The sequence below is a fragment of the Solanum lycopersicum genome, chromosome 4 (genome assembly GCF_036512215.1).
Source record: "Solanum lycopersicum chromosome 4, SLM_r2.1".
NCBI lineage: Eukaryota > Viridiplantae > Streptophyta > Magnoliopsida > Solanales > Solanaceae > Solanum > Solanum lycopersicum.
The window spans coordinates 56,730,974-56,753,838 of record NC_090803.1 but is presented as its reverse complement, the minus strand read 5'-3'; the positions used below and the strand labels follow the sequence as shown (position 1 = coordinate 56,753,838).

The 22,865-nt window shown below is 34.7% G+C and overlaps 1 protein-coding gene across 1 annotated transcript; it reads left to right on the top strand.

The window, feature by feature from the left end:
- The first annotated feature begins 18,276 nt into the window (after nt 1-18,276).
- On the top strand, nt 18,277-21,987 carry LOC138348193 (uncharacterized). The gene is made up of 4 exons (XM_069296816.1): nt 18,277-18,741; nt 19,262-19,596; nt 19,857-20,922; nt 21,025-21,987. The coding sequence occupies exons 1-4, from the start codon at nt 18,277-18,279 to the stop codon at nt 21,985-21,987; spliced, it is 2,829 nt and encodes a 942-aa protein (XP_069152917.1).
- The last annotated feature ends 878 nt before the right edge of the window (nt 21,988-22,865 follow it).

Here is a 22,865-nt window from a genome sequence, read left to right as displayed (position 1 = left end):
GAGATTAAAAAAATATATCTTGTTCGGTTGTCATATTTGGGATAACTTATCTCACAATTTATATCATAGTGATCAGTGATGGGATAAGTTAACCCAGAATAGCTAACCACAAGATAACTAATCCCGGGATAACTTTTTCTCAACCAAACGGCCACTTCGAATTTTATTAATGATTAATATATTTATTTCACATTTTAATATACTCATAATACAATGTGTGACAAAAGTATTTTTAAAAATAGTTATACTATATATTTATTGCATACATAATTCACTTTTAATACATAATGTAGATTTAATATATTGTTACTACAGATGGTAATAAATAAAAAGTATAGCTAAAATCAGTAATTATATATTAATTCAAGTAATTTTTCATTGTTTTGAACTAGCCCCGCTTCACCTTGCATAATTTTATTTTTATTTTTCAACCTGCCCCATCTTGCCTAATTTTGTCAATATTTTTTCCTTTTTAATTAAGTTCGATACAAAAAATAAAATTAATAGAAAGAAATTTAATTTCTCATTAAGATGTATTAATTTAATAGAATAATGACTTAGAATTTTATTTTCTAGAGGTCGATTAGAAAGCTTGTTAGAAATTGTACTAGTTTTTATTAAACTATTGTTATTTACTATCTTCAATATTTTAGTAACTTTAAAGAAACTTTCAATTGATATTATAAAGTGAATAAAGATAATGAATTTGTCATGAGATTTGTATATTTTTACTCGTGAAAGGCATTGTATCACTTTAACATGTACGCAAAAAGTTGAAATTAAATTTGATTTCTCCCTTGTCATTCCTATAGAAAAGAAAAAGTAAAAATTCAAATAGTAAATCAATTGTGCTACTAATATTCTCCAAAATTTGATTATTCCGCTTATAGTTTTTTAACAACACAATAGCAGAATTTAAAGAGTAAAAATAATAAACGAAAATGAAGACTAATATTACACCATACAACGTCCTTGAAGGATAATTAACAAAGGAAATGTCACCCTCACAAAAATAACATAATACTACACAATATTTAACCAAAAACATAAAACCACACAACAGTTTATATTAATAAGTTTAACTTATATACATCAACATCAACAGTAACATAAAGAATCAGTCAAACCGTGTAAACATTTTATTTTACAATAGTATTATCAATGTACATAAGCTATACCCTATGACTACAACAAAATCAAAACAACAACTTTATTCAATAATATAAACACAATCCAAATAGTAAGGGGACTAATTAATTAAGAGGAGGTGTCATTAGATGAGTTAATTTTTTTCTTATCATTCTTAAAAGGGGACAACATAGTTTGGCCTATCTTTTCAACAGCCATTTCCTTCACTGATTTCTTATCTCTCTTTGGAAACACACTGCCATTTTTTGATGTGCTTATTTTGCCCTTTTCACTATTATTCTCCATATCTCTTCACTTAAAATTAATTATGAATATGAGCAAGTGTACTGTATATTGCTTTGTTGCTTTAACAATTGTGATGATTTGAGAAGTTTATATCTCAAGGTATTTATAGTTGTTTTGAGGCCTTTGTTGCTTTAACAATTCTCATGCAACTCTGGTTGAATTTCTATGTAATTAGCTTATCTATATGTGTGAGTGTGGGTTTTTGGATATTTTTTAGTTAAAAAACAACAACTATAGTTTAATGATTTTTGTTGTCCAAATAAAAATGAAAAAAGATTGAATAGTATGTAATTTTCATAACTTTGAATGACCATCCAAGAAATTATATACTTGGGTAGTTGGGCTAAGGAAATTATGTATTTATTTTTCAACCTAAATTATCAAAAACTAATTTTGTTTTCTTGAACTGGAATATGTGTTTGTGTGAGTGTGTGTTAATTTAAATTACTGAAAACTTATAGGTGTTTGTGTTGGAGGGGTAATAGATTTGTGTGGGTTTGTAAATTAATTAGGATGATTTTTTATTTTAAAATTAATTCATGTGTATTTATCAATTTTTAGTTGACGAAGAAATTGTTTTTATATTAATTTCTAGGAAATGTTCAAGTATATTACTCCGTAATACTTATGAGAGTAGTGTTTTAAAAAAAAAAATTAGTAACCAATCAATGAGAAAATTGATTTTACTTATGTAATTTCACTATATATGTTTGTTACTAGTTTTCCCCAGTAAAATATATAAAATTCAAGTTGTACTTATAATAATCTTACATGGAAAAAAAATGTTATTTCTATGATAAAAAAATAGATTAATAGAAATGAAAATAATAAAAATAAAAATAAAGTTTCTACCATACAAAATATTGTGTTTTTTTAAGGGATTTTATAATCTTACACTTGTTGAAGGATTTGGATTAATTTCTTTCATGATAAAATAGAACACTATTTTGCAACTAATTGATATTACAAAACTTTAGCAACAAACCGAGTAAATCAAAAATAATATGACAAAGGAAATTAACAAGTGATAACGAAAAATAAATTTGATCAAAAAATTCATCAATCAATCACATTTTTAGCCAAAGTTAATTGGTTGAGCGATCAATTAGAGATCGTCTCCTTTTCTAAATTACTAAAAAAAATATTTCTTAATATTGTGTTGTTGCGTACGAAATATAAGTATCGATAAGATAATCAAAAATATTTAGCGTGTGTAAGTGTTAGTTCTTTTGGCATTATAGAATGTGATTTCATTATTTACCTTAAATTTTGAAAATAAAAATGTGAGCAGTCCACTTTAGTTTAACACAAAAAAAATTTAACAACGGTGTAACATTATTGGGGAGGAAAATTAAATAAACAAAAATGGAGACCCTATAACAACATACAACGTCCTTTGCTTGTAAGATGATTAACAATCACAAACAATAACATAATACTAAACAGTAATATAATTTATTGATGAATTTAGCTTACATGCATCACCAGTACAATAAGAAATCAATTAAATTGTGCAAATATTCTTTACAATATTATCAATATATATAATTTAAACTATCGGCTGAATACATATGAATTACATAAATACTTTATTCAATAATATTACCAAAATAAATTTAAAAAAAACACAAGTTCATTGGGACTAAGAGGAAGTGTCATCAGAGGGGTTAATCTTTTTCTTATCATTCTTGAAAGTGGACACCACAGTTTTACCTATCTTTTCAATAGCCATTGCCTTCACTGATTTCTTGTCTTTTTTTGGAAACACACTTCCATTCTTTGATGTGCCTTCTTTGCCCTTTCCATTGTTCTCCATATCTTTGTTGATAAATATATATAACTAAGTAAATAAAACTGTATTGTTTTCTGTAATGACTTTAGTTTTTAGATGAAATGATCACTCAATACTTCAACAATCTCTTCTCTTAGTAGTTATGAATATGAGGGAGTGTATTAATGCTTTTAGCTTGTGATGTTTTGAGGAGTACCTATGTTAAGGTATTTATAGGAGTTTTGTGACTTTTGTTTATGGTCATGTAATTTTGGTTGAATTTCTAAGTAATTAGCTCATGCAAGATTAAAAGAAGATTGTTGATTAATTATTAATTTGTTGCATGGAATATGTGAGTGTGGGTTTTGGGGGTTTGAATCAAAAAATAAATAAATTATTGAATGATTTTGTTGTGCAGATGAAAGAAAATGATATTTTAGGTTATTTTCATCACTTGTATGACTATCCAAGAAACTAACTCTTATTTGTGTGGGTTGAGCCAAGGAAAACTTATACGTATTTATTGTTCAACCTAAATTACCAAAAACTAATTTTTATTTTATTTTTTTCTTGCATATCATGTGTTTATGTGGGTGTAATTTCAGATTGTTCACTTTTAAATATGAAGTTATTGAGAAATTTTATGTGTTGATGAGCTAGGAAATTATGATTTTCATTTTCATGCTAATTTAAATTAATGGAAACTAATATTTTATATAGTTTACTATTGCATGGCTGTGTATGTGAGTGTGTTGTTGAGGTTATTGGTTTGTGTGGGTTTGTAGATTAATTAGACGACTTCTATTTAATTTGTTTTACATTTCTAGGAAATATTCAAATACTTCGTAATACATATGAAAATAGTTTTATTTTAAAAAAATACTTTACCAAATATCAATAAGAGAAAATTGATTTTACTTTTCCATGTAATTTCACTATATATTTTTATTACCAACTTTGTCTCGCAAAATATATAAATTGTAATTTTTTTTGGATAAAGTATCGGTCAATATATAAATCGTAATTTTTTTAAAATTCCGGTCAAGTATAATTAGGTCAAGTAATGTTCAATGACCTTATAGATTCATGCCATGTGTACTATATAATAATTTATGGTTGAGATTCATTTATATTATATATTCAACTTAATAATAAATTTAAATTATACACTCATCTTAATAATACAAACAACAGAGCTGTCAACTATTTTTATTTTTTTAAAAAACTATCAAATAAAGCAATTAAGTGTACCCAAACTAATATTTTCAAGAAAAAAAATTAAGATTATCGAGAGTTGATGATAAGACTCAAATTGATAATGCAAATAATTTCAATCAAGTATATTAAATTTTCTTTTTCAATCTTAATTATTTTTTTTTAAAAAAATATTAGCTTGGATATACACTTAATTCTTTTATTCGATAGTTTTAAAAAATAAAAAGTTGATAACTTTGTTATTTTTATTATTAAGATGAGTATATAATTTATATAAATCTCAACCATAAATAATCATATAATATACATGGCATTAGTCTATAAGGTTATTGAACATTACTACACTTGACCGAATCCTTATTCAATTTTTATTTGTAAAAGAAGCACGTCCCTATCATAATGATCTTACATAAAAAAGTATCTTTGGACTTCAAATAATCACGTAGATTCGTTTTAAATATATATATTAATGGCACAAAGGAATTGATATGTACTTACAAGATTTAATGATTCACAAATTCAGGGATAAATGCTAAATACGCAGAATATTTTCTAAAATAAAGCATAAAAAAATCATGTAATTATATATGGTTGAATTTCTAAGTTAGTTCATATAAGATTGAGAGAAGGGGTGTGTGTTATGCTTGGTATGAAGTTAAATATTTTTTAATTTTTTCATGTTTGATTGATCTATGTAATTAAGGCCTGAGATGGGGTCCAAGTTCAATGTCATATCATTTGAATTTTGTTGCCTCAACATTTCCTCGCGGTGCCAAGGATACCCTTCGACGTTATAAGATTGTGATTTCAATATTTAGCTTAAAATTTTCACTTCGGCCCTCAAAAAATATGAGACCTCAAGCGATGACTTAAATGGTCTAGGGGTTAAGATGACCCTGATGTTATGTAAGATTTTGAGAACATTGTTGTCTCTTTCGTGCATGCATGATATGTATGAAATTCATATTTAATTTATTTATATATCATATCTTGTGTTATTAATAAGTGTGAGTTCATATTTAAATTCTTTCGACCTCAATTTATATGAACATGTTTGTAATAAGACGGTCAACAACTTTAATTTTTTTTATTTATGAAATTCGAATATAGAATCTTCAAACATTTAAAATAAAATTGAAAAGAACATGAAAAGTTCTACGTGTCAACATAGCTTCTAATATTTTCAAAAATAAAAATTAAGAAAAAAGTTTGAAGAAAATCATATTGTTGCATGGGTTGTGTCATGTGTGTGTGTTGGAGGAGGAGTGGGTAATTTGTGGGTTAGCGTGTGGATTAACTCATTAAGATGACTCTTATTTAATTTGTCTCATATGAATATAGTAATTTACATAACTGAAAAATGTTCCTACCATAATATTTACATAAAAAATATCTCGAGCTTAAATCAAAGAAACATATAACACATACTCTAAATAATACATAAAGGATTTTATTATAATGTAATGTAATAACATATAATTCCTTTGTTCCATACTAAACAAATATTTTATAAAAAAATATGTGTCTCATTTATTCGATCAATAACAAAATTAGGATAGAATTCATTAAATTTTTGTCATTTTATCCCTACAATTAGTATGGTCTTTGAAAACTTAAACAAACTTTAATGACCCAAAAATTTCTTTTGGATTGGGATATGTCATTGATTCTTTCTTCTCTTTTCTTTTCTAGAGAGCTTTCTTTTGAGGTCGGCGTTCAAAAATAAATTAAGATTAATCAAAATAATAATGATTTCTTGATTACTGAGTAAAATAAAAAATGTTCATATAATATGAGATAAATGAAATATCCTTATCATTGTTCTACTATCTTATTCTTCAATTTTATTGTATTTAATTATTTCATTTGCTCTGATTATCAAATTATTTTTTATTGCTACTATTATTAAATAAGAAAATATACTTTCTGTCCATCCTTTTTTTTTTTGACATGTTTTACTGGAGGCAATGCCCTATCAGACATAAACAACCTCTTTACATTTTTCTTTTGAAAAATGGGGAAATGAGAAATGGAGAGGGATTACAAGGTAGGAAACTGAATCAACTAATTGAACTATAAAGATTTCTCAAACTTAAATACTTTATTTTAGCTTATATATGTTTAAAAACTAACAATGAAATATAAACATTATTCTTTACAATAATGGAGATGTATATAAGTTAAACCCTCGAAATACATAATAAATACATATAATTGAATAATTTTAGCACAATCATCGAAGCAAGTTGATTATAGTAATTATTAAGGGGACTAAGAGGAGGTTCCATCAGAGGGGTTAATCTTTTTCTTATCATTCTTGAAAGTGGACACTACAGTTTTACCTATCTTTTCAATAGCCATTGCCTTCACTGATTTCTTATCTTTCTTTGGAAACACACTTCCATTCTTTGATGTGCTAACTTTGCCCTTTCCATTGTTCTCCATATCTCTTCTCTTACTAATAATATTATGAATATGAGTAAGTGTAGTGTATTATTGCTTTGTTGCTTTAAGTTGTGATGCTTAGAGGAGTTCATATGTTGAGGTATTTATAGGCTTTGTTTATGGCATTCTTGATGTTTTCATGTAACTTCTTTTTCATCAATTTCAAAGTAAGATTTTGACATGCAACATTGTTGTTATTTCTTGCATGGAATGTGTGATTGTGTGTGTTTATGTGTGTGTGTTTGTAATTCTTATTTATTTATATCTCTAAGTCTTGTGTTATTAAAAAGTGTGAATTCATATAGATAATAGATACGTTTAATCGCCATTTAATTATTGATTTTTAATTATAATTTTATTAGTTGCTAAAATTCGAATAATTTTATTCAGTAGTACTCAATTTATGTGAAAGGGTGCAGAGTTAGTATGAGGATCAACATAGTTTATTTTGATTATGAATCCGAGTAAAAACTTTTCAAAATTTTTATCATAAAATTTATAATTTGAAAAATTATATGAAAAGTATTATAAACGGGGTGTGGTGAGGGCAAGATGGGTTTTGTGTATGTGGGGATTAATTAGGATTACTCCTATTTAATTTGCCTAATTATAATATATGTGGATGGTAGTTTTCATAAAAGAAAAATGTCTCTATCGTAATTTACATGAAAAAAAATGAAATATCTCGAGTTCAACTATTAGGCTTAATGTGTTTTAAAATGTTTATTGACGGTATTAGAGAAATAATACGTAAAAAAATTATTAATGTAATTAGCGTGTGGGACAATTCTTCTCATATTTATGTGGGTGTGTGATTTCAGATTGTTCATTTTTTAATATGAAGTTATTAAGAAATTGTGTGTGTTGACGAGACAGGAAACTATGAATTTAATTTTCATGCTAATTTAAATTACTGAAAACCAATATTTTTATATAGTTTATTATTGCATGGCTGTGTGTGAGTGTGTTGTTGAGGTTATTATTGGTTTGTAGATTAATTAGATGACTTCTATTTAATTTGTTATACATTTCTAGGAAATATTCAAATACTCCGTAATACTTATGAAAATAGTTTATTTTACAAAAATAATTAACCAAATATCAATAATTAAGAGAAAAATGATTTTACTTTTCCACGTAATTTCACTATATATTTTCATTATCAGCTTTGCCACGCAAAATATATAAATCGTATTTTTTTTTTTTTTGTAAAAAAATCATGTCCCTATCATAATGATCTTACATGAAAAAACATCTTAGACTTCAAATAATCAGGTACATGTGTTTATACATATATATATAATGATTGGTGAAAAAAAATTAAAAGATTTAATGATTCACAAATAATTCAGGGAAAATGCTTAATACATAAAATACCTTCTATTTTTTTTTTTTTAAAAAAAACAAATCAAATCATGTAAGATTGAAAGAATGAGTGTGCATTATGTTTGGTATGAAGTTAAATTTTTTTGAATTTTTTTCATGTTTTTTTTGGCCCAATTATGTCTCAAGTCGATGTTAGCAGCAGCCGGATGTCAAGTCCCAGGGTAGAGTTAGGCTAGGGTCGAGTTGAGGATCAAGTTTCAAGGTGGGATGGAGTCAGTATCGAGGGTTGGGTCTTAATTCAGGGTCGAGACTAGGATCGTATCTTAGGTTGGTATTTGGGTCAAGTCAGGGATGAGACAGGGGTTCGAGATTTTTCAGATTTTCGAATTTTTTTTATAAAGTATTCATACAAACATATAATATACTTGTACTTCAAATATTTCTTTAGTCCCATCAAAATGCAACTCTCTAAGTTATTTCTCAAGAAAATAACAAAAAATATGACATGATTAATGACACTAAAATATCCAACAAAAAAATAACAACGAAATCGCGTAAAAATATATTGCAAATTAATAAGTCATAATAAAATTGATCATAATTTAAAGTACTAAATCATGCTAAAATAAGTTTATAAGTATTAGTTACATGACTAAATATTAAAAGAAAGTAAAATTAGATCATGTATTTTAATTGTCTCAATTTATGTAAAACTAAAAAACAATTTTTCTATATGATTGTCATTCCTAGTGTTGAATTGATTTTCTTTTTCCATTAGTATTAATTTGATTTTTATTTAAACTTTATTATAATTACCACCATGTGAACTATAATCTTTATTAGATCATTAAGAATTCTAACGTCCATACATGAAATAAATATATTAAAAGATAAAAACTAGGAAAAAGTATAAGAGATATTTAAAAATTATATCAAAATAAGTATTTTACGTATTTAAAATTATATATAATGTCGGGTTGGGAATATAGTCGGGGGGGGGGGGTTTCCAACACCAAATCAAGTAAAACCAAACCACTAGTCTGTTTTTTTTTATTTGACTCGATTTTTGCAATTTGATTCGATTTTTGATTTTATTATATACCCCCTAGTTATAGGACAGTGCTTTCAATATTTAGCTTAAAATTTTCACCTCATATTAAAATGAATATTCAAGAACTCTAAAAAAAAAAAGTAAAAATGAGGATAGGGAATGGGGAAAGATATACGAGGGGAGAATTAAAAAACTCAAAAATCAAACTCTCACCAATAAAGTGAAAGTTCGAATATATATATAGTCAACTGAACCATTTACCTAATAAATTTCCCCAAAATTCGAATACTCCACTTTAGTTTAAATTGAGAAGTTAACAACGGATTAGCACTATTGATGTAATGACCCGGATCCGAAAAGATCATTTTTGATAATTTTTAATTGTCATTTAACTAAATTAATTAATGTCGGGTAATTTATTTATTTTTAATAATAATAGGCCAAGTTTGAAATATTTAAATAGGTTATTAGAAAGTGTTACTTTTAATACATATATAATTTAAAAAAATGGAAAAGGAATTAATTAAATAAATTAATAAAATAATAATAAAAAAAAGGGGCAAAATGCCCTAGGCTATTAAAAATCCGCATGGCTTAAAGAAACGGAAAGAAAGGAACGATCTGGAAAAAAAAATACGCAGGTAAGAAAAGAAAAGAAAGGGAGAAAAGAAAAAGAAAAAGGAGGAGAAACAACGATATTTTTATCTCGAGATATCAAGGTAATTATTCTTATCCTTTCTATTAAATTTTTGAGTAACTAGGAATAGATTTTTAGGTTAAAACGTGTATAATTTATACTAATATGTGAACTTGGGGTTATAAATGTGTATAAGTATTATGGTTCAATCATTGGACAATGATTAGTCCTAATCATTGGACAATGATTACTCCAAGATTAGGATTATTAATAGTGGAACGATAAATATGAATTTGAACATTGAAAATAAGTGGTTTCAGCAAATAGTTTTGTAGTCCGCCATTGGTGTGTTGGGCAGTTAGTTTCGGCGTTAATTATTTTCATTTGATTATCATATTAGGATTCAAGTTTTGATATATTGAGATATGTGTTAAATAGTGGGTGCATTATGATATATAAAAATCATTATAGTTATGTTATTCGGAGAATTAAGATTTAACACTAAACTTGAAATTCAAAAAATATGAGATTTGATCAATTGGTTGGAATAAAAATTTAGAAATTTTATTATAAATTTGGATGAGTTTTGGGTGTAAGCTTGAGATATAGCAATATGAATGTTGTTAGTTTCGAAATCATATCGTGGTTATTTATTTGAATAGATTTTATTGGTTTGGAAGTCAACTAAAAGAGGAAGGCTCAAGTTTTAGAGTCATTGTTCGACTATTTGAGGCAAGTGGATTTCTAAACTCTTGTTAAGTGTATGAAATGTGTGTATGTCCTTGTGGTATATGTTGGGAGTAACGGGATTGGTGATGGGTTGACTTGTCCACATTGATTAATTTTAATGATGAAAAGAATGGGGATAACAAAAAGCATTGTGATTAATTGTTTATGTGTGTTGTGTTGAGAAAGGGTTGAAGGCTTGTTGAATCATTGTTTATGTAACTTCATGTTTTTGTGGTTGTGAACTGTGCGATGTTATGAAAAATGGTCATCTCCTCGTTATATGTGTGAACTTGTCATCTGCATTATTCTGAGGCATTGGTTGTGGCAAGTGTTATGTGCATTGAGAAATAATGGGTACTTAAGAGGATGTACCATTTCGAGGGACGTATCGCACGCCGCGATGGATACTATATTTCGAGGGACGTATCGCGCGCCGCGATGGTTATTATTATCGAGGGTCGTGTCGTGCGCCGCGACAGATGCATGGACAGATATGTCCCCCATGGGTCCCGGACTGAGAGACAGTGGATGTGTATCACTAGGTCAGACATGCATCATTATACTTGACATTGCATTCCATTACATTGCACATACTTATCATTAGTGAACTTGATATTGTGTTTTGCTGATCTAGTGATTGCCTTTTTGCGGAACTTGTGATTGTTGAATACTGAGCTTGTTATTGAGGATATATAATTTGTTGAAGTGTTGTTGTTGAGGATATGTGATTTGTTGAAGTGTTGTTGTTGAGGATATGTGATTTGTTGAAGTGTGTTATTGAGGATATGTAAATTGTTGGAAGTGTTGCTATTGAGGATATCTAATTTGTTTAAGTGTTGATGTTGAGGATATATAATTTGTAAAGTGTTGTTGTGGAGGATATGTAATTTGTTAAAGTGTTGTTGTGGAGGATATGTAATTTGTCTAAATGTTTTTGTTGAGTTACGTTCTATGTAAACTGTGAGTTGTTAGGTTGGGCTGATGTTTATGTAGGTTGTAGTTGTGGAGGTTCGGTTGGGGGTGGTAGGAGTACCCGTATTTCATCCCCTTAGCTTGTGTTTAGAGGTTTACTTGCTGAGTACCGTGTGGTTTGGTACTCACCCCTTGCTTCTACAAATTTTTGTAGGTTACTAGCCCGGACTTTATGATATATTCTCTTCTTTTCCGAGGCTTCCTGGAGATTTTGTGAGGTAGTTGTTGGTCATCTCAGCATCCCTCCTTACTGTTGACACCCAATTTTGACCCACGTCGGTAGAAATTAATTATCGAGCTTCCTAAATTTTCCAAATAATTCAAATTAATTAGTTTTATAATTTTTGCAAAAAATATAACGATTTAACGTTTACATAGTGGTGTATATAGCCGGTATATCTTGTGTATATTCTAAACCAACCCAACTTCCCCCCATCAGCCCACACCCCTCCTCTTCCAAGCCAGGCCCAAGTTCCCTTCAGGCCCAAACGTTCCCAATTCTCCCACTTCTCTTCCTAAAACCGGCCCAACACCCAAAATTCCCCTCAACCCAACCCAATTCAAACCCAACATTCCCCTCAACCCAACCCAATTCAAACCCAACCACCCAAAAACCACCCAAAAACCCGACCCAACCCCAATAACCCGTTTTCCCCCCCTTTCTTCTTCAGCCCCATTCAATCTTTTCCCAACAGAAACCCAGAACAAAATAGAAACCCAGAACAACAAACGAAACCCGAAAAACCCCGCGTCTCCCCCACGCTCTCTCGCTCTCTCCCTCATCTCCCCACGCTCTCGTCTCCCTCACGCGTCTCTCCCCCACGCGACCTCCCTCCCTCCCTTTCCCTTTCCCTTTCCCTTTCCCTTTCTCTCCCCATCCCATCGCAGCCTGCAAAAACGCAGGAAGAACAGCACCCCCCACGCGACCCCCTCCCCACGCTCTCTCGCGTCTCCCTCACGCCTCTCCTTCCCTCTCTCCCGCGTCTCCCCCACGCTCGCTCTCTCCTTCCCCTCTCGACAGAAACCCAAAAAACTCAGACGCGACTCGCCAACAACCCCGCAGACTCCCATGCCCTGTCAAAACAGGTCTACCAATCGTCAATGTCACCCTCGCCAACACGCAATGGCCATGTGGGTTTTGACCCAAAGGGATTTCGATTTTGAGTTCAAAAATGGGCGGAAAATCGTATCACCGACCCTACATAAATCCCTCCCATCTTCATAAAAAAGGGGGGGGGGGGAGTTTTTCACGAAAAAGGGGGAATTTTGGGGTTAGCAATTTTTGGTTGAGAAATTTGGGTTCGAAAGCTCGGAAGAGGACTTTTCAGAAAGATTTTCTTTCTGTTGGAAAAGTTTCTTGTTTATCGCTCAACCCATAGCAGAATCGTTAGGTTGGGAAACTGATTTCAGGCTTCATCGTAAGATTGTTCTGTCGATTTTTTCTCTTGTCCAGTTTTGAGAGGAGTTGAAAAGGAAGTCGAGAAATATTTCCATTCCGTCTAGGGTGCGCGATTGTGATATTCCGCTAGACGCCTTCGCTGTGGTTCGAGGTTGGTTTTGGAGGTGTAAGCTCGTTGCTGCTGCTCGTCCTCTGCTCACCCGTCCCCTTTTTGCTGCTTTCGAAGAGGTAATTCTCTTTCTCCATCCTATTTCTTCGGTTGTTTTCCTGTTTTAAGATTTTTTTTATTATTATTTGCTTCATGCTTTGGGTGCTGCTGCTGTAGATGTATTATTCGTTTGGTTTCGTTCTGGGATCAAATCTGTTGGCATTTGTACGTCTAGTATAGGGTCGTGTTGCTGCGGTATGGGAAGTCACACACTGTTTGTTGGCCTAATTCTGTAAAGGGTCTTGCGTGACGGTTTTTTTTTTCGTCGTCTTATTCCTTGTTGTTTTCTATGCTTGCCTGTTCGTGCTGCTCACCCGGTTAGCGAGTTCATCATGAGATTATCTCTTTAGCATAAAGTTCTCGTTGCTCGGTAGGATACCAATCCTAGTCTAAATCTTGTTTAAGTTTGCCTCATTTTTCTTCTCTTAAGCTTTCTTAGGAAGCTGCAACGCATTTCCTTTGGATTGGTCGGAAGGCTGAATGGTGTAGAAGTTATATGTGTTATTTATTGTTCGTTTGGATGCAACTGCTTTTCTACCTCCCCATTTAGATCCCATGGTGTTGTTGCCATACATTCTCTCTGGATATGTGACATTTTCTTTCTTAGCGTGCATATGTTTGTTTATATAGCTGTTTAGTTTCTTTTCCAGTTTTCGTGATTGACATGTTCTCACGTATATTTACAAAGCATGAGTTCTGTTTTGTGTTCTTTTATAATGGTTTTCGTTAATTTTATCATTCCACAAGATTATAGTCTTAAAGTTTGAGTTTTTGATGCATGTTTGTTTATCCTTAAGGACATGCTTTAGCGTATAAAAAAATTGGAAAATATTTTGTTGCTTGCATCCTATCCCTTCTCTTCATGTGAAGTTGGGAAAATATGTTGAACTCCCTCTCTGATTCATGCCTGAAGTTTCATAAAAAAGTAGCATATTTTAACAATTCTATCCACTGTTTTGCTCTTGTTCTACAAGCATAACTCTGTGCTATACGTGTTCCTTTCTTTTTACTCCGTTTATCATGTCTCATATTGCATTTTAATGGCATCGATTATGATGGTCTGCTTCTTTTCCTAAGTAGCATTGGCTTCTTTGTTATTATATTTGTCTGAGCAAAGATGTCTAAGTCTCATTTTGTTGGATTATTGCCAACTTAATAAGCCAGCTATTGCATCCATATCATATTTATTTTATCAAAAATGAATTGTTTCAATTGTGCACGAGTTGTTTATTTGGTAAATGTGTAACATGCTCCCTTTATATTTTTCGAGTCTAATTGTCGATGAGCGGTTACGTACTTCCATAAATATAATGTGTTCATAGTTGGATATACGTGAAATATATGTTACTATCTAAGTGTCACATTTTGATATCAACTTCTTAAGCTTTAGTTGATTCATTTGCTTTTCTTTAGAGTCATACGTGTCGTTTCAATTTGAACCCCTTGAAGTAAGCTTTCTTTTAGTAAAATCTGTTTTCGTTCAAGATATGTGTCTTGTTTATTATACCACTTAATATGCTAATCCATTGTCATTTTATTGCATGTGAAATTATTCGCGAGTCCCTGTGGACTTGATTTCCATCCCACACATCCTCGTTGAGCCGTAAAGGTTCAAAATCTTACCGAGTCAAGACAACGGGCGAAAATTCAAAATGCCACGAAGATTGAATAAATCCGAGGCGGATTAGAAGATTGTCCTTATTATTTATTTAGTTACACTGTTGTAATGGGCATAAGCCCTTTGTTGTTTCTTTTATTTTTCGATTTCTTTTTTTTTTACATGTTTAGGCTAGGACAGGCACAAAGGAAAAGGGGTGGGTCCAAAACTCGGTCAAGGCGGACAGAACCCGAGTCTGGACTCAAAAATCTCTCTCTCTCTCTCTTTATTAATTGGTTACGTGCTTGAATATCGTTTAGTTTTAGAGTTGGAAGAACTCCAAACCCCCATTGAACGCCTTTTGCTTTATCAAAACTTGAAATTAAAAATTGAAACTTTAAAGATGTTCGAATTTGAAAGTCGCTTAGACTTAAGTTTAAAAGGTTTAACTTTAATGGAATCTCAAAACGATAAATGTTTTAACTCATAAGTTTGTTTGAAACTCTAATAGGTTTAAAATTCAAATTCTAAGTTTGTGTGAATATAAAGTGTCTTAGCCCTAAAACAATTTTACAAAGTTAAATATTTCAAAACTTATAAAGTTCGCCTAGATATCTTAAGTAGTTCAAAATTCGCAAGTCTTTAAAATAAATAGTCAAATAAGTTAATCGTCGGAAAACCGTATTTAACGGAGTGTCTTAGGTGCCTTACACCTTCCTAAGACACTAATAAGAATCCCGAACCCTTAAAAAATGTTTCAAAACAATTTTTTCTGTTTAGGTTGTTTAGAAACAAAGTTTTCTTGATTTTTCTTAAAAATTAAGTGGCGACTCCTAAAAGTCGAAAATATCTTTAAAATAAAACGAACTCTTTTCGAAAATCACCATTTTTCGATAAAACAGAAATGGCGACTCCGCTAGGGACTTGGAGGATTCTAACCTTAAGATTAACGTATTTGATTATTTGTGATTAACTGTTTAAGTGTTTAAATTAATTAGATTTTTTAAACTGTTGCATACATAGCATACATACTTCCGTCAAACGACACTTTTTTACATTTCCACTAAAGGACGATTATGCGGGTTCGCAGTCGTTCGTTAACCAAAAATCTTCTCGGGGCACCCTGACGAGTGTAGTTGATTACTTGATAGTCAACGATCGTTAATTGTCCCAGCCCAAGTAGTCCGCTTGGGTTACCCAATCCACTCTAAATACAACCCACTCTTAGTCAAACTAGGATAGAGCGAAACCAAATCCCGAAAATAGCGCATTGGCCTAAGATGACCCGACACCCAAGGAGTGTCGAGCCCATTAGAAAAGTCCACCTTGAGTCCAAAGAGCCTGCGGCTCGATAGGACGCTCATGTTTGTTGTTTAAATTTGAAGGATGTATTGCGTGTTTAACTAGTTGTTGTATCGGGGGGATTGAAAATTAACTAGTTGTATGTTTTGTAGATGTCAAGTCAATTCCTCCACTTTAAAATGGTCACCCAGGCGCCCGACATTCTTCGAGTATGGTGGGGTAATCTTAAGGAGTGTCAAAAGAGAGAAATCTCGATTTACTTGGGGCACCTACCTTCGATAATAAACTTCAAGGTATGGCCCACGTTTATCGAGGTCATCACCCGATTTTGGGACGATAAGAAGATGGTCTTTCGATTTGGAGATGTCGAAATAACACCCACATTAGAAGAGATCAAAGATTGCCTTGACTCGATTGGGACGTGTGGCAAAAGGAAAAAACGTCCCGATCATCACATTCTCCTGCCAGATAGGCCAACCGAGACTGAGCTAAAAGACATATTATCCCTAGTGAATGCGAATTGGTTAGAGACCCACAACATTCCACTGATGAGGTTTTTCGAAAGGTGGGGGCACGACAATTATTTCAGACTATTCCCAAATGAATTCCATGACTACAGTACTTGGAGACAAACCCAAGCTATCGCTTTCTCCGCATGCCTCTTGGGAACTATGGTGTTCCCTAAAGACGAAGGTAAAGAGGTCGACACCCGGGTAATAATGGTAGTGAATGCCATGTTCAGAGGAGTCGGTAGAAAATCTGAAGAAAAGAAATATTGCTGTTTGGCCCCAGTCATCTTGTCCGACATTTACCGATCTTTGAGCCTGTGCAAGAATGGTTTCCCGTTTTTTCAAGGTTGCAACATCTTACTTCAATGGTGGTTGACGGAACATCTATGCAAAAGAGACAGCCCCCGACTACAGGGTTTGGCCGAACCAAGTCAAACAAGTCCTCTCGATAATTACGAGTTCTACTTGAGTATCCGTAAATTTCCAATTTACACCACTAGGGATGCGTGGGCAAAGGTGTTTTACAATTTGAAAGAAGGAGACATACAATGGGTATTACCGAGCTTCAGGTCTCAGATGATAGCAGCCCAAGGGACCAAATTGCCATTTTTAGTCCTTCCCGGCATCAGAGGATTGCGTCCTTACAACCCGACGAGAGTAATGCGGTAATTTGGAAAAGTCCAAATCATACTCGCCCAAGGAGATGCCAGCTCTTTCATTGTCGATTACAACGAGAAGGACAAAATACCTTTCGCTAAAATTATCCTCCAGGAATGGGCCGGACGCGTCAACATAAAGTGGGAGGTCACCGAAGACAGGTATGGAGCTGGGTATGTCGACGAATACAAGACATGGTTGCACAATGATTTGCGTGGTGTAGTGGATCCAACACCAAGCACGAGTCGGAAAATCGAAGACGTGGAGACAAGGCTTCAGATTCACGCGTACCATTTTCAGCAAGAGTGGGACCGAAGGGAGCAGGAATTCCATAAGAAAGAACAGGAATTTCAACAAAAGGAGCAAGCGTGCCAACTCCGGGAATTAGAAAATCAGAGAGTTTTGGCCGTAATGTCACAAGAATTAGCTGACACAAGGACTTGTCTAATGCGTTTGGACACTATTTTGGACGAGCAGATAAACACCTTACAGGTCGTACCAACATCTTCCAAAGCTGCGTTCGCTGAGCCATACGTGTTCACCAGCAAGTGCATTATCCGAGAAGAAGTGGAGAAGGCCAGAAGAGGAGCTGGATCATCGACCTTTAACTCCCCTTCGTGGGATTGATTTTATATATGTATTTGCATTGCATCCCATTCCCAAGATGTATCCTGTTTGATTTTGATTGTGTAATGAACGCTATGACATCTAGTGAAATTCGTTTCGGGGGTACAATTACTTATTTAAATGGCGCAATACATCCTTCAGATCGCTAGGCCTACCCTTGGCACAAAAGGATCACATGCATGTTTAGGACACGATATATTTGTTTGAATGCTTATGTGTTATATCGCTATGATTGAGGATATCGTAAACCCACTCCTAGCCAAAATCCTAAAGAGTATACAGAAGCCAACATTACAATTGTCCGACCAAAAATCCCGAGTCTCAAGTTTCTCACACAAAATCCATACCATAAATCCTAAGTACCGCTCTATCATCTCAGGAAAGTTGAATCACCGCTATGGACAAAGGCAAGAACGTCCAAACGGAGCTCACTGAGGAGGAATTGCGAAGAAAGATCGAGCGAGTCACTCGAGAGATTCAGAAGGTTAAGGAGGAAGGACTCAAAGTGGACGTGACCACGGCGATCTTCAAAGCTGCGGTCACAACCTTGGATGAAGATCTGGCGTCACAGATAAAGAGAAAGAAGAAGGTTGAGATGGAAACCGAAAGCCTAAGGAAAAGGTTGAACTTGCTTCGTTTGGAGATACACGAAGGAAAGGCGAGAGAGGCGAAGATAGATATCGAGACTACTGTGTTGTTGGACAGAAACGCGGCGCTCGATGAGGAATTGGCGACCCATAGCGACCCAAAGGGCGGAAAATACCTCGCCCGTGATCAAGGAGCAGATAACAGTAGCCCCGGCCGTGAAGTGATTGAGGAGGAGGATGAAGAAGAAATCGTCTACAAGCCTCCATTTTCGACTGTCTGAAAAGAAAGGAATGACGCAGCCACAAGACAAGAAATCTCCAAATGTGGTCTTCTAGAAATCTCAATGTTGTTTTTCAATTTCCTTGTAATCACAACGAAAGAATGAATGGAAAATTTTCATCCTAAAATCCGAACTACGTTGGGCCTGAATTCTCCCCGTGAGATACGTAGGCAGCCTTCCCGGCCCGGCCCCTATCACAGAAAATTTTCATTCTCCTCCATGTTTCGGAGATACGAAGATAAGATCAACGGACGTCGCAAAGCAGCTGCAAGAAGACCATAGCTCAACGTGATTCAGATTTCCCAAGATAGCGCCAAACAAACAAATTCCTGTTTGTTCAAAATATATATCCGTCCTTATTCGTGGGTTAAGATATCCTCAAACAAAACGACTTGTGTGTTTATCTGTTTTGTGTGCGATATTATGCATTTTGTACTCTGGATATGCACTAACAAATTTGCCTTTGAGTTGTTTTTACCTCTCAGGTACCTTTTACTGATCTGTATCGATAAAGCTGGCAGATCATCCTTACTTCACCAGGTCAAAAGGTCCTACAGATTCCTTCCCTCGATCAAATTCAGATAAAGGAAAAATAGTTATGGGAGACAACAATGACGAAGTGCGTCTTACTGACGTTGTGGTGGCTCAGCCCACTGTAGTGGAACAGAATGAATTGATCATGCAACTGATGCAACAGATTGCTGAAATGAAAGTTGAAATGCAACGGAGACAGGATGCGCCTCCACCTGGATTTGGTACTAATATTGCTGATGCAAGACCTCCGGTCTACTTCCCTTCATCAAACATAGATCCAACTCAGAACCAGCCTTCTACACCTGTGCATAATCCGTCTGTGATAGACCTAACAACCCAAAACCCCCAATACGCTTCTGCATCTTACCAAACTCCTTCACCTCTTCCAAATAACCACCCTCAAATACCACCCCATCCTCAGAATACTCAAACTGCCCCACCGCCACAAAATCAAAACCAAACTCAAACTGCCTTCAAAACCCAAGCATTTCATCCGCATTTGAGTCAAAACACCAATCCTCAGGCCTACCCACAAAACTACCAGACCGCCCAAAACGTTCCAAGTCCCTCTATAGCTCCACCCTACCAAAAAGAGCCACCTTCCAAGTTCCCGTTCCTGCCGAGCACGAGGTGCACGGTTCTGAGTTGGATCACTATGAAGAACAGGAAAGAGAAGGGAAGGCGAAAGAAGAAGTGAAGATCGATATAAAGAAAGAAATCAAAAAGGCTATGAAAGAGCTGCAGTGCATCCCAGACGCCGTCGGACTTAGCTACGCAGAATTGTGCATCCATCCAGATTTGAACCTTCCCGAAGGTTTTAAAATTCCGAAGTTTGACACCTTCGGAGGAGTGGGCAATCCTATGGCGCATTTGAGAGCGTATTGTGACCAGCTCGTGGGAGTTGGCAGGGATGAGGCCTTGTTGATGCGGCTTTTCAGCCGAAGTCTGTGTGGAGAGGCCCTCGAGTGGTTTACTTCACATGAAACCAGGAACTGGCCCAGTTGGAATGCATTGGCTAAGGACTTCATTGACCGATTCGCCTATAATGTTGAAATAGTGCCCGATCGGTATTCTCTAGAGAAGATGAAGCAGAAACCAACTGAAAGTTATAGGGAATTTGCCTATAGGTGGAGGAAAGAAGCGGCGAGGGTAAGGCCACCCATGACCGAGAAAGAGATTGTGGAAGTGTTCGTGCGGGTACAGGAGCCTGAGTACTATGATCGAATCATGTTGCTGGTCGGAGCTAAATTCGCTGAGATAGTCAAAGTTGGTGAGACTATCGAAGATGGTCTAAAATCGGGGAAGATAGCCCGTGTATCTGCGTCGGCTGGATCTTCAGGATTGATAAGAAAGAGAAGAGAGGAAGTTGCCGCTGTCTCGTACGGGGGAAGAAAAACCCCTAGAAACCCGTCACATTCCCAAGATCGTTCCAGGCCTTCCCCAAAGTCTCACCGATCCAACTACCCACAATCCAATCATCCTAATAACCACAATACTGTACCCACCTATCAGAATGCTCAAATTTCGTCGTACCAAAGTCCACCTTCTAATCTCCAAAACTTTTCTCCCATATACCCAAATTACCCTCAACCATACCAGATCCCATCCCCTTATCAGAATATTGCTCCCAACTGTGCCAACGTATAGTCGAGCTACCGACCACCTCCACCCACTTATCAAGTCCAAGCTCCATTATACCAGGACCCCCTCCCGAATTACCAAGCTCCAATTCCAAATTTCCAGGCAAACCCTTATCCCCGGAGCCAAGCTCCTCGTACAAATACCCAAAATTATCAGCGGGTGCCTCCCCCTCGGCAAAGCGGTTATGATACTTCCCGTCCGAGATCTGAAAAAAGGCCTTCAAGGAACTTTACCACACTTGCTGAAAGTCGGACCAAACTATTTGAGAGGCTAGCCGCAGATGGATACATCCACCCTGTGGGGCCCAAACCCGGGGATGTCAACTCAAAGTTCTACAGGCCAGATCAAAGGTGTGCTTATCATTCCAACAGTGTTGGACATGACACGGAAGATTGCATCAACCTTAAGCACAAAATCCAAGACCTGATCGATCAGGAGGTAGTTTCTCTTCAACCGGCGGTGCCAAACGTCAACACAAATCCGTTGCCGAATCATGGAGGTGACAACCTTAATATGATTGAAACGGATGAAGACGGGTGTGGAACAAAGATGATTACCCCTATTGTGCATGAGGACTTGGAAAGGGCTGTCGCTTCTTTAAGCGTCAAAGAAAGGAGGAAGTTTGTTATTCTGACACCTGCAAAGGCTGTTGCCTTGGTGCCTTCGAAAACTCTCGTTAAGCCCAAATTTGTCATTGAAACCGCCGTGGCCCAAGGCATGACCAGGTCCGGAAGGTGCTACACTCCTGATGAGCTTGCTCTCGGAGGACAGAAGAAGGACCATGCTAAGAGGCCGATAAGCGAGGGGGAAGCAGAAGAATTCTGGAGAAGGATGCAACCGAAGGACTATTCCATTGTCAAACATTTAGAGAAGACTTCGGCTCAGATCTCCGTGTGGGCCCTGCTGATGAGCTCTCAGTCCCACAGTCAGGCCTTAATGAAAGCTCTTGATGATACATACGTACCCTCAGGTACAAGTAGTGATAACGTGGCCGCTATGATTCATCAAGTCATTCGGGGGCACCGGATCAGCTTTTGTGACGATTGTTTTATCGAAAAATGGTGATTTTCGAAAAGAGTTTGTTTTATTTTAAAGATATTTTCGACTTTTAGGAGTCGCCACTTAATTTTTAAGAAAAATCAAGAAAACTTTGTTTCTAAACAACCTAAACAGAAAAATTATTTTGAAACATTTTTTAAGGGTTCGGGATTCTTATTAGTGTCTTAGGAAGGTGTAAGACACCTAAGACACTCCGTTAAATACGGTTTTCCGACGATTAACTTATTTGACTATTTATTTTAAAGACTTGCGAATTTTGAACTACTTAAGATATCTAGGCGAACTTTATAAGTTTTGAAATATTTAACTTTGTAAAATCGTTTTAGGGCTAAGACACTTTATATTCAAACAAACTTAGAATTTGAATTTTAAACCTATTAGAGTTTCAAACAAACTTATGAGTTAAAACATTTATCGTTTTGAGATTCCATTAAAGTTAAACCTTTTAAACTTAAGTCTAAGCGACTTTCAAATTCGAACATCTTTAAAGTTCCAATTTTTAATTTCAAGTTTTGATAAAGCAAAAGGCGTTCAATGGGGGTTTGGAGTTCTTCCAACTCTAAAACTAAACGATATTCAAGCACGTAACCAATTAATAAAGAGAGAGAGAGAGAGAGAGAGATTTTGAGTCCAGACTCGGGTTCTGTCCGCCTTGACCGAGTTTTGGACCCACCCCTTTTCCTTTGTGCCTGTCCTAGCCTAAACATGTAAAAAAAAGAAATCGAAAAATAAAAGAAACAACAAAGGGCTTATGCCCATTACAACAGTGTAACTAAATAAATAATAAGGACAATCTTCTAATCCGCCTCGGATTTATTCAATCTTCGTGGCATTTTGAATTTTCGCCCGTTGTCTTGACTCGGTAAGATTTTGAACCTTTACGG

What these genes read in the sequence shown, in the direction of transcription:
- LOC138348193 (XM_069296816.1), top strand. Translation starts at nt 18,277, where the DNA reads ATGGACAAAGGCAAGAACGTCCAAACGGAGCTCACTGAGGAGGAATTG. An exon ending in TCTACACCTGTGCATAATCC is followed by an intron (nt 19,597 to 19,856) that starts GTCTGTGATAGA and finishes GTCCCTCTATAG; the next exon opens with CTCCACCCTACCAAAAAGAG. An exon ending in TTGCTCCCAACTGTGCCAAC is followed by an intron (nt 20,923 to 21,024) that starts GTATAGTCGAGC and finishes CCAAATTTCCAG; the next exon opens with GCAAACCCTTATCCCCGGAG.